The sequence below is a fragment of the Antennarius striatus genome, chromosome 21 (genome assembly GCF_040054535.1).
Source record: "Antennarius striatus isolate MH-2024 chromosome 21, ASM4005453v1, whole genome shotgun sequence".
In the NCBI taxonomy this organism is placed as follows: domain Eukaryota; kingdom Metazoa; phylum Chordata; class Actinopteri; order Lophiiformes; family Antennariidae; genus Antennarius; species Antennarius striatus.
Window position 1 is genome coordinate 2385947 of NC_090796.1, and position 12742 is coordinate 2398688.

At 41.7% G+C, this 12742-nt stretch overlaps 1 protein-coding gene across 1 annotated transcript in view; it reads left to right on the top strand.

The window, feature by feature from the left end:
• Positions 1-12742, top strand: part of ca10a (carbonic anhydrase Xa) — a 215545-nt gene that overhangs the window by 192822 nt on the left and 9981 nt on the right. The window contains exon 5 of the mRNA XM_068305885.1: positions 7332-7427. Coding sequence (XP_068161986.1) covers positions 7332-7427 — 96 coding nt within the window. The remainder of the gene's footprint in view (positions 1-7331; positions 7428-12742) is intronic.

Here is a 12742-nt window from a genome sequence, read left to right on the forward strand (position 1 = left end):
AAACCCACATCAAACACGTTCTTACCTCTTCTATCCTTTTTCTAACAAAGCCACACACAGAGAAAAACCACAGTGTGATAATGTGACAGAATATCAGTCTCAAAGCTTGTCAAGTTTTTTTTTTCCAATAATGATCATTTATCACTAACAAACTGGATCCTAATTGTGCTCCATCTCTGATTGAAATTACATTCCAAAAAAACGACTGCAGGGCTCCTGAGATAAATAAACATAAAATGACGTTCAATTTCCAGTGCAGTGTGATGAGTATTGACACAAATGATTAAATTATATTTGATAGTTTTATTTTTCTGCCAGTGCAATGAAGAAATTTGTCCATTTTATAGATCAACGCTCCATTTATGGGGCAAGAATAATTTTAAGCCCGGCACCCTCTAACCACTTGTACTGAACGTTTCGTTTTTGTTATTGACTTGATGCCTTCATATTTCCATCCCCCCAGGGCCAGTCATGATATGAAGGGGCCGTCATGACCCTCCACACACAAAAACACACAGAGAGAAAACTGGATAGCCAAGCAGAAATGACCCCTTCACCCTCAAATTCAACTTTATATTAAATGAATTCTGGTTAGTGAAGCTTCCTATCAAGGTTTCACCTCAGGTTTGAACCCTCACAACAAGCGTCACTGCCAAGAGATCTCCCAACAGAAAAATCTGTTTTAATGTGTTTATGATGGTCTGCTTTGGTGATCAGCAGCTTGAAAAAAATTGATGGGGAGGTTTGGATGTTACCACAATTAATGACTTCTGTTAACCATTTATACCAGGGCTTAGAACCATAATTTTTTTTGCCAATCGGCTTGTTCCGAACAGAAACGGAATTACAACGTTCCACCTATGAACTGATGTTCCTCAAATGGTTAAAACGAAAAAATATAGTTTCAGAACCGGTTCAGAACATTCCTTGTAAATATAAATAGGTAGGTTGCTGTAGGACTTTTAAATTGGCAATTTGAGCAATTAGTTGACAGACTGTAGAGCTGTCCCTACAGTAAACAGAACAACAGCGCTGATCAGGAAGAGAAAAATGAGGTCAGAAATTTTTTTCAAGAACAAAAAAACAAAAAAACGGTATTAACCGTTTTCAATTATTTTATTTTCCGATTCTGTTCCGAAACATTAAAAAAAAAAATCTAAGGATTTTGGTTTCATTTTTTTTACTTGTTACCTGTTTTACTTCTGTCTGACACAACAAAGACGTGTTTCTTCTTTCAACTACACGCTGCAATTGTGCTGCACTTCCGTATGTTTTTATTACTCCTCTTTTTGATAGTTAGCTATATTTTGTTTGTTTTGCAGGTTAGTGTGGGAAACTAGTTTCCTCTAGGGGGGAAATCTCCATTTTTCACCCACCTGTCTTGACCAAAGTGGTTAATCCTAAATTGCTCCCACCAGTAAACAAAGTGCTTGCAACATTCCTCTCATCCAGTCAAATCCAGTCAATTTGATTTATCTAATGGTATGTAAAAATATGTAAACTCAGAAGTCTGTTAACCAACATGTGCACTACCTTTGTTATGTAAATTTAATTGGATTTAAGACAACCTACAAATATTACAGCACATTGTTGGAGAGAGGGTGTTTCTCCTGAGTTTAATGTAAACACATCTGGAGTCGTCTGCACCGAAGGTAAATGAAACAATGCTTTGATGGAAATTTCCTTTGCTGCCCTTCATTGGAATAAGAAAGCTGATACTGCACCATGCAGTCTGCTTCATGTGCTACTTGTACCATTAATTTGTGTTGCAAATTACTTTCTTTTTTTTTTAACCTAAAGCAGCTGATGTAAATTTTACTCTCCTACCCTGGAACAGTCTGAGACAGAGTCGGTTTGGTAAGGATTTAAGTTCAACGATTTGCCTTAAAAATATATTTTGTTATTGTGTTAAATCCGTGCTGCTGGAAAGTCAAGACGAGCTTCCCAGTCAAAAAATACTTGTGTAGCTTAACAGCAAAACAATTTTAGAATTATCCTAAATTATGAAGATGCAGTCATAAAATAGACTTAAACAAAGCTAAAATGACCCAATTCAGTTTGCACAGCAGAATTTAGGTTTTCAGATTCCAAGAGAATTCAAATAAATTTAGAAAGACCTTATTAACAAGCAATAGATAACAACATTAGCACAAACTTTATGTGAGGATACTGCACAGGCTTGAATGTCTTTATATGTGGCACAAGATAAAATGATTGAGAACACTTTTCTCTGATGTATTAAATCCAATTATTGTGTTTGATGTGATGTAAATTCTTCGGTGGCAGGTAAACAGAAGATATTTGAGGATTATGGTGCGTACGTCCAGAGAAGCATAATGTGCATCTCTTTAACTAACTGTACCGCTCCCCACATCCTATCATATTATCCGTCTAGCTCTGCAATCGGGACTATTTGTTCAATGGGCGCTGGGAACAGCGCGTTACCTCCAAGTCCTGACAGGTTGTACCTGTGAAATGGTCGGAGGTGTTAGTGTCACTGTGTTTGAGCAGAGGGACTGTAATAAATGATGCGCTGCTCTGCACTCACAGGCCTCGCCAACACGACCAGGTCCGTCCCTTAAGTTCTGTCCTAAACTATTTCTCTATCTAATTAAGACTATTTCCTTTCCATTCTGCTTTGCAGGTCTCACATTTTTTCTCCACCATTTGGCAGACATGCTCATTTTATTATGGCCCACTTCGGCCTTTTATTGCCCACCAGCAGCAAACTTTGTTCAATTTGTCACTTAGGGAGTGTGGATGAGTTCTCTTGGCTGCCTGCGCTGCTCCTAAAAAAAATCTAATCAGATCAACATAGGGCACTAATCACTTCCTCTCTCGCCTTGATTGCATTTATAGACATTCTGTCGCTCTGTGCTCCCCCAATCGAGCATTTCATAATTACTCTCCTCTTACATTTGTTTATTTATACCCTCCAGTACAGTACTTGGCAACCCTTGCGCCAATGAGTGAGGATGAGAAATGTATGAAGGTGGGGAGAGAATGAGTAAGAGGCTTTGGGAATCTGAAAGGCATAGCAACCTTATTGTGCTATGAAATAAGTGCTTTTATATTCATAATAGTTCATTGTGTGTATTACCATTAAAATACAGATGTACTACAGCCTGGAGGTAATGAAAAAGAAGATCTACATTATGCTCTCCTTTTGTTTTTTTGTAACTGTCGCAGTCATGCAAACTAAATGGTATTAGCCAGGTAACTACCTGCATTTTCATGCCTTACTTAGAAACAGAAATGGACTAACGGTGCCGGCACACCATATATAAATAAAACTTGATTGATTGATTGATATCTTGTATGATTCCTGCAACACAGGAGAGTCCCTGGATTTATTAGTAGTGTCTTGGAAGGGGGAAAAAAACAATTTGATGAAAAATACTCATATTTATTAAATCAGCATTGAACACTCAACAGATTTAAAATTTAGCTCCCATAATTTTATCCAGCTAAAAGAAACAGAATCAATGAAGCAAAATTCAAATCTTTTTTATTTATATTGTATATATTTTTAAAACCCAGAAGTTGCATTGTCCATAGTTTGTGGTAGATTATGTCAATTGCTGCTAATATTCAGATGTTTTAGATAAACAAAAAGTGGCCTCTAAAAGTTTTCAAGTAAATCTATTTGCTTTTTTTTTCTACTCAAGTTACTTTTTTTCGAAAATTAAATTTGACATTTGTTGTTCTAATTCAATGCATGAGAATTAGAATGATTCCGGAAATAAGAAAAATGTCAGTAAGACATTTTAAGAACAAGGGAGATGTGCAGAGTTGTGGCAACTACAGAGGAATAAAGCTGATGAGCCATACAATGAAGTTATGGGAGAGAGTAGTGGAGCTAGACTAAGGGCAGAAGTGAGCATTTGTGAGCAGCAGTATGGTTTCATGCCAAAAAAGAGTACTACAGATGCAGTATTTGCTCTGAGGATGTTGATAGAGAAGTACAGAGAAGGCCAGAGGGAGCTGCATTGTGTTTTTGTAGATCTGGAGAAAGCTTATGACAGGGTGCCCAGAGAGGAACTGTGGTATTGTATGAGGAAGTCTGGAGTGGCAGAGAAGTATGTTAGAGCAGTGCAGGACATGTATGAGGACTGTAAGACAGTGGTGAGGTGTGCTGTAGGTGTGACAGAGGAGTTCAAGGTGGAGGTGGGACTACATCAGGGATCAGCTCTGAGCCCCTTCTTGTTCGCTATGGTGATGGACAGGCTGACAGACGAGGTTAGACAGGAATCTCCATGGACTATGATGTTTGTAGATGACATTGTGATCTGCGGTGAGAGCAGGGAACAGGTGGAGGAGAAGCTAGAGAGGTGGAGGTTTGTCCTGGAAAGGAGAGGAATGAAGGTTAGCCGCAGTAAGACAGAGTACATGTGTGTGAATGAGAGGGACCCAAGTGGAAGAGTGAGGTTACAGGGAGAAGAGATCAAGAAGGTGGAGGATTTTAAGTACTTAGGGTCAACAGTCCAGAGCAATGGAGAGTGTGGAAAAGAGGTGAAGAAGCGTGTACAGGCAGGATGGAACGGGTGGAGGAAAGTGTCAGGTGTGATGTGTGATAGAAGAGTATCAGCTAAAATGAAAGGAAAGGTGTACAAAACTGTGGTGAGACCAGCGATGTTGTTTGGTCTAGAGACAGTGTCACTGAGGAAAAGACTGGAGACAGAGCTGGAGGTAGCAGAGATGAAGATGCTGAGGTTCTCTCTGGGAGTGACCAGGAAGGATAGGATCAGGAATGAGTACATCAGAGGGACAGCACATGTTAGAGGTTTTGGAGATAAAGTCAGAGAGGCCAGACTGAGATGGTTTGGACATGTCCAGAGGAGAGATAGTGAATATATTGGTAGAAGGATGCTGAGTTTTGAACCGCCAGGCAGGAGACCTAGAGGAAGACCAAAGAGGAGGTTTATGGATGTAATGAGGGAAGACATGAAGATAGTTGGTGTGAGTGAAGAGGATTCAAAGGACAGGGCTAGATGGAGGAAATTGATTCGCTGTGGCGACCCCTGAAGGGAAAAGCCGAAAGAAAAAGAGGAAGTCAGTAAGACATTAGTACACTACCACCCGTTTATATGTATGATGTACAGAATGTCAAGGTTTTACTCTTTGAGCAGGAAACACTGAGTGGAAACACAGTAAACATAGGAGGACAAAGCAGGAAATAACTATCATTCATCTGCTGAAGAGGCTGGGGAGAAATCTTTGTGTTGCTGTTATGGTGGAGTATCTACAGTATATTTAAATGAATGACTTCAGTATTGCTGATATATAGCATGTGAGCACATTTTGAGAGCAATGGCCATTGGACATTGAGTTATTGCAAGAGACTCAAAAATTAGTGATGTAAAATCTGGAAAGATTCTGAGACATTTTTCTCATACTTTTATGAGAAACAGATGGTTATTCAATGAGGTTAATAGTACTGGAGCAGGAATCTTATAATCGGAGTGTGGCAGTCAGATCCTGAATGAAATAACTGGCATGGTTAAGTGACTTTAACAGGAATATAAATTTGTTGATCCTTGGGAATTCAATTGAAGGATTGCAGGAATGTGATAATGAGAATAGTGGTGGGAATCAGCCCCGATGAAGACAAATTAACATATCCCATGAAGCAGGTAACATATTGGGGCATCTATTACCAGGAAAGAGAGGAGGACTTTGAAATCCCTTTTAGCAGCAATCTTGATGATGGGAGAAAGGGAGGGGGGGTCGATACATCTGAGATTAAATATGATCCCAGTGTGTTGCGATGTACTGAGGCTTGAAATGACATTGTGATAAACCACATAGGTGTCAATATGTTTCAGAGAATTTAATTGACAAACATAGATTACAAAAGTAATAAAAGCAAAATCTAAGCATTTAATTGAAGCCTGTAGTTCTTTTCATTTGTTAAAAAAAAAAAAAAAAAAAAAAAACTATGCAAGTTATCCTATACTGTAAATTTACCAACTTCAACAACCTTCTTCATCATCATTATAGTAGAAATGTTAAATGTGAGAAGAAAGTTTTTTTTTTTAAATGTTGTGTTTTATTGTTGTGTTGTCAATAAAAGTAATATTTCTTCCTGGTGACCAAGGGGTTTGGGCACTAACCATGAAATGTCATAAGAGTTCATGTCATACTCTATCTCTGTCTGCCAACTGCAACAATACACTGAAAGATATTTACATAAATGCACTCCTTATAAAAGATATGCAGGTTTTCCTATACTTTATTTGTAAGAAAAGATTTCAAATCTCTGAGCTTATTTTAATCTTATCCACAAGTCATGGGCTGCAACTCTGTAACATAAAACTGCAATAACTCTCGTGAATATTTCTTGCCTTCTCAATTTATCCTACAACTAGAATGCCATCGACCTCACAGCACTACGGGTCTTTTTTTCCAAAACGTTTCCTGTGCTCCTTATCTTTAGTGATTTTATCTTTATTTTCCTACATTGTTGTTTGCGAGCAACTTAAACTGCATTCAATTATTTTGTGTGTACAAACTTGGTCGATAAAGCTGATTCTGATGACTAAGGTAGAACTGTATTTAATGTCTACCTGCAAATATCAAAGAAATGTTGAATAGGTAAAGGGGACGAAGAGCAGCACAGTGGGTAGTGCTGTTGTTTCAAAGGTTCGAAGGTTCCCGGTTTGATTCCCTTCTGTGAGGAGATTCTGTATGTCTGTATGGGCTCTCTCCGGTTTCTCTGGCTTCCTCCCAACTTAAAAACATGCAATGTAGGCACATCAATCACTCCAAATTGTCCGTAGGCATGACTGTGTGCATGAACGGTTATCTGATAATGTGTGTCCCTCTAATGCTCTGGCGACACATCCGGGGTGAACCCTGCCTCTTGTCTGTAACCGGCATGGGAGAGGCTCCAGCAGACTCGTGACTCGCAATGCAGATAAACGGCTGAAGATGAGAAAATCACGATTGTCTTATCTTCTAGATGATTGAGTGGATGAAGCAACAGTGTTAGTGAAATGTTAACTTCATGTTCAGGGATGGTTTAGCTGCTCTTCAAGTATTAAAAATTAATCACACAACCTTTCATTTTATTGACAACCTTAGTAAAACCATAATTCACATTTCATCCCTGTTAATTTTTAAATAATTTAACATTGAATTGCAAAGAAAAAACATTCATACAATACAGTGCTTTGTAAGTGATATATACTGTAAGTTCTCTGAAAAAGTTTTAAACCCTAGTTTTATGCTATTTGCACACATAGAGGCCAAAGATATGTCCTCCTATCAGCTAAATTTCTCAAATGAGATTTTCTATAATGACTCTCTGTATATCCTTTTATATGTTCCAGGTTCAACTGATCCACTACAATCATGAATTGTACACAAATTACACAGAAGCTGCTAAAAGCCCTAATGGACTGGTCATAGTGTCTATATTCATGAAGGTAAGTCCCAACAATTAATTTAATAACTGTCAATATGTATTTATTTACCTGCATTGTTTTTTTAAATGCAATATTACCCAGGAAATGGTAAAATGACAGTTTTATTAGTTAAAGCTTAAAAATCTACCATGATATTAATTATTGCATTGAATGGAAGGTTTCTACATTGCTCTCCTGAAGTCCCCAGGATAATTGGTTGTGAACTAACATGATTTAATTATTGTTTGTGTAATACTAGACAGTATCAAAAATGGAAATTGCCTACCAAAAAAACAGAGCAGCACCTGGACTCACAAGAGCTGCTGGAGCCTGTGCTACTTCCCAAAGAATGGCAGACATAGCCAGCCCCTCGACAATGTCCCATCGCTCAGCCTTTTGTGGCACCACCTCAGCCTGAGACCAACCCAAATTTAGACAAAGGGCTACAAGATGGTCACTGAAAGAACTCAGAAACCAGTTTATTTCTGTGTTTAGTATCCATATTAAGTGTCAAGTTAAACCACAAACAATGCAAATTTTATGGACTATTGAAAAAGAAAAGCAACAACCCAAACAGTACAGTACACAGCTATAGGGAGATTGAATGACAAGGAAGTGTCACCCCTAGTTTCCAAGTCTTTGTGTACAAACTGGCAAACAAACACGTTTTGCTGCACCTTAAAATTGTCCGGGGCACGGTAGGTAGCGTCATAGCCTAACAGCAAGACGGTTCTGGGTTTGAGTCCTGTTCTCTCCGTGGTTTTTATGTTCTCCTTGTGTCAGCATGGGTTCTCTCCGGGTTCTTCGGCTTCCTCCCATCTCCAAAAACATTCACTGCAGGTGAATTTCTCTGTTCCAAATTGTCTGTGAGTGTGTGCACCTTTGCTACTGGGACAGGCTCCAGCAACCCCTGTGACCCGCAAAAGAGGAAGAAGCAGATACTAATGAGTGAGTGAATGAATGAATGAATGAATGAAATTGTTATATTCTGATGGGGTCGGCTCAGCCAGGTCCTGGGGGGTGCCCTGGAGGGCATTGTGGCATTCCAGTAGATGGGGCATTGTATGTACTGCTCCACAGGGCACTGTCCAAGGTTGTTTCGATGTAATTGAAGTTTTCTTGTTGAGTGGTGATGCAGAGGTCATCAGCATAGATGAAGCGGCAGCATTGTGGGGGGAGTGGTTGGTCATTAGTGTAGCTGCTGAAGAGGAGAGGGACCTGCCCCGTGGTAGTCTGTTCTTTTGGACTTTCCACTTGTTCTTCTTGTTGTTTAATTGAACAAAGAAGCAGGAGGAGGCTTTTTATGGATTCACAAAGGTCGAGTTGCCAGTCAGGTCCAGAAGTTTTCTGATCATGACACGGTGCTGGACAGTGCCATAGGCAGCGGTTAGATCTATGAAAGCTGCTCCGGTGATGAGCTTGCGTTCGAAACCATCCTCTATGTGTTGGGTTAGGTTCAGTAGCTGTCCAGAACAGGAGTGGCCAGGGCGGAAACCAGCTTGATCATTTGTGAGCTTGGGGTCTATGAGTGGTGTTAAGCATTGGAGTAATAGCCTCACACACAGCTTGTAGGTTATCCAAAGAAATGAAATCTGTCTTTAACTTTTTGGTGATGATGGGTCTTTTCCAGGTTTGGGGATAGCAACAGTCTTGACTTTTCTCCATACAGGTTGGATGGTTTTCTTTGCCAAGCCCTAATGGCAATTTCTAGGAACCAGATTTTTGCTTTTTGGCCCTAGGTGCTGTAACATTTCCACCAGTACATAATCAGTACCTATTGCTTCCCCAGGTTTCAGTGAACGCAGAGCTGCTTGAAATTCTTCTAGGTTGAAGTACTTCAAGAGGGCACTTGTTGGTTGAGGGTGGTCTGGCATCGCTGTCCGGCAATGCTCTCCTGTGGGTCTGTGGCGGGTTTGGCTGCTCCCATTTAACACCAGCTGCGCTGCAACTGAGTTTGCTGTAACTTTTGTGAGTGTGGGTAGTCTGGTATGGTCTGCACCAAGGCGGTGGATTGTGGCCCCTTGCCCTCATGCTGTTGTTGGTCATGTTGGTGTTTTCTATCAGGTCCTTCCAGACTTGCCTGCATTCTTCCCCGACATTGTTCAGCAGGTTCTCTATTGAACCCCTGTGACCTGCAAAAGTGGAAGAAGCAGATACGAATGAATGAATGAATCAATGAATGAAAGAAATTGTTGTATTCTGAAACACAATATTCCCAAGATGTCCCAACCAATATTTTGGGGTGAACAGAGCAACCCCTCCTTGTGAGGGATTGTCCCTACAGCCTACATGAGGGATTCAATTACTACAGTGGCAACCTCCTCACAGCCACACACAAGGCAACTTAAAGCCACCACTACATGAATGTAGGTCAACAAAGAGACCAACCACATCATTTGACTCCCTGGTTAATATGACATGCATAAAAACAGGCCACTTTGAGCCTCCCAATTTTACTGCCAAGCAAGTGCCAAACATTGACATACAAGTTCCAAATTGGATGAGCCTCTGTTTGTAATGCCCAGCTTGTTCAAGAGCACAACCAAGAAGAGGCAAGTGAAAGAAAAAAATCATACTAAACAAAACTACACTGGGGAGTGTGGAGGGACCTACCATTCAGGAGGTAGAGAGAGCCATCTTGTAATGCCATGCCTTGATGAGACCATAGATGTAGTGATGAGGTGGGAGGAAGACAGGCATGGGGAATCTTTGAAGGGAGGAGCACAGAAAGACCATTGAAGAAGAAGAAAAAGCAGAAACATCCTTAAATAATCATCTTGGAGAAGTTATTTTTCCACTTATAGACTGTTTTTCACATAATATATATATATATATATATATATATAATATATATATATATATATATATATATATATATATATATATATATATATATATATATATATAAAAAATGTCCCTCTCACCCTTGTGGGGTGGTATCTGTGTGTCATCCTCAAGCTCGGGTCCTCTACCAGAGGCCTGGGAGTCTGAGGGTTCTGCGCAGTATCTTAGCTGTTCCTAGGACTGCGCTCTTCTGGACTGAGGCTTCAGATGTTGTTCCAGGAATCTGCTGGAGCCACTCTTCCAGTTTGGGGGTCACTGCCCCAAGTGCTCCTACTACCACGGGGACAACATTAACCTTAACCTTCCACATCTGTTCCAGCTGTTCTTTCAACCCTTGATATTTCTCAATCTTTTCGTGTTCCTTCTTCCTGATGTTGGCATCAGCTGGAATCGCCACATCTATCACCACTGCTCTCTTCTGCTCTTTGTCCATCACCACAATGTCCGGTTTGTTAGCCAGTAGCTGTTTGTCGGTCTGGAAGCTGAAGTCCCACAGGATCTTAGCCTTGCCGTTCTCAACCACCTTCGGTGGTATGTCCCATTGGGATTTGGGTACTTCTAGTCCATACCGGGTACAGATGTTCCTGTACACTATCACAGCTACTTGGTTGTGCCTTTCCATGTATGCTGAGCTGGCGAGCATCTTACACCCTGCTACCACATGCTGGACTGACTCTGGGGCTTCTTTACATAGCCTGCACCTTGGGTCAGATCTACTGTGGTAGATATTGGCCTCTATTGCCCTTGTACTTAGGGCCTGTTCTTGTGCTGCCATGATCAGTGCCTCTGTGCTGTCTGTCAGTCCAGCTTTATTCAGCCATTGGTAGGTCTTCTTGATATCAGCCACTTCCTCTATCTGACGGTGGTACATGCCGTGTAGGGGCTTGTCCCTCCATGTTGTCTCCTCCTCCTCCTCCTCCTCCTCCTCCTCAGGTTTCTGCTGTCTAAGGCATTCACTGAGCAGTTCATCTGTTGGGGCCATCTTCCTGATGTACTCTTGGATTTTTGATGTCTCATCCTGGACAGTGGCCCTGATGCTCACTAGTCCTCGGCCTCCCTCTTTCCGCTTAGTGTACAGCCTCAGGATGTTGGACTTGGGGTGAAACCCTCCATGCATGGTGAGGAGCTTTCTAGTCTTGATATCTGTGGCTTCTATCTCCTCCTTTGGCCAGCTTATGATCCCAGCGGGGTATCTGATGACCGGCAGTGCATACATGTTGATGGCTCGGACCTTGTTCTTGCCATTCAGCTGACTTCTCAGGACTTGCCTTACTCTCTGGAGGTATTTGGCTGTGGATGACTTCCTTGCGGCCTCCTCATGGTTGCCATTAGCCTGTGGGATTCTAAGGTATTTGTAGCTGTCCTTGATGTCTTCTATCCTGCCCCCTGGTAGGTTATATATATATATATATATATATGGGCAAGATGATCAGAACTGAAGGGGTCAACCTACCAGGGGGCAGGATAGAAGACATCAAGGACAGCTACAAATACCTTGGAATCCCACAGGCTAATGGCAACCATGAGGAGGCCGCAAGGAAGTCATCCACAGCCAAATACCTCCAGAGAGTAAGGCAAGTCCTGAGAAGTCAGCTGAATGGCAAGAACAAGGTCCGAGCCATCAACATGTATGCACTGCCGGTCATCAGATACCCCGCTGGGATCATAAGCTGGCCAAAGGAGGAGATAGAAGCCACAGATATCAAGACTAGAAAGCTCCTCACCATGCATGGAGGGTTTCACCCCAAGTCCAACATCCTGAGGCTGTACACTAAGCGGAAAGAGGGAGGCCGAGGACTAGTGAGCATCAGGGCCACTGTCCAGGATGAGACATCAAAAATCCAAGAGTACATCAGGAAGATGGCCCCAACAGATGAACTGCTCAGTGAATGCCTTAGACAGCAGAAACCTGAGGAGGAGGAGGAGGAGGAGACAACATGGAGGGACAAGCCCCTACACGGCATGTACCACCGTCAGATAGAGGAAGTGGCTGATATCAAGAAGACCTACCAATGGCTGAATAAAGCTGGACTGACAGACAGCACAGAGGCACTGATCATGGCAGCACAAGAACAGGCCCTAAGTACAAGGGCAATAGAGGCCAATATCTACCACAGTAGATCTGACCCAAGGTGCAGGCTATGTAAAGAAGCCCCAGAGTCAGTCCAGCATGTGGTAGCAGGGTGTAAGATGCTCGCCAGCTCAGCATACATGGAAAGGCACAACCAAGTAGCTGTGATAGTGTACAGGAACATCTGTACCCGGTATGGACTAGAAGTACCCAAATCCCAATGGGACATACCACCGAAGGTGGTTGAGAACGGCAAGGCTAAGATCCTGTGGGACTTCAGCTTCCAGACCGACAAACAGCTACTGGCTAACAAACCGGACATTGTGGTGATGGACAAAGAGCAGAAGAGAGCAGTGGTGATAGATGTGGCGATTCCAGCTGATGCCAACATCAGGAAGAAGGAACACGAAAAGATTGAGAA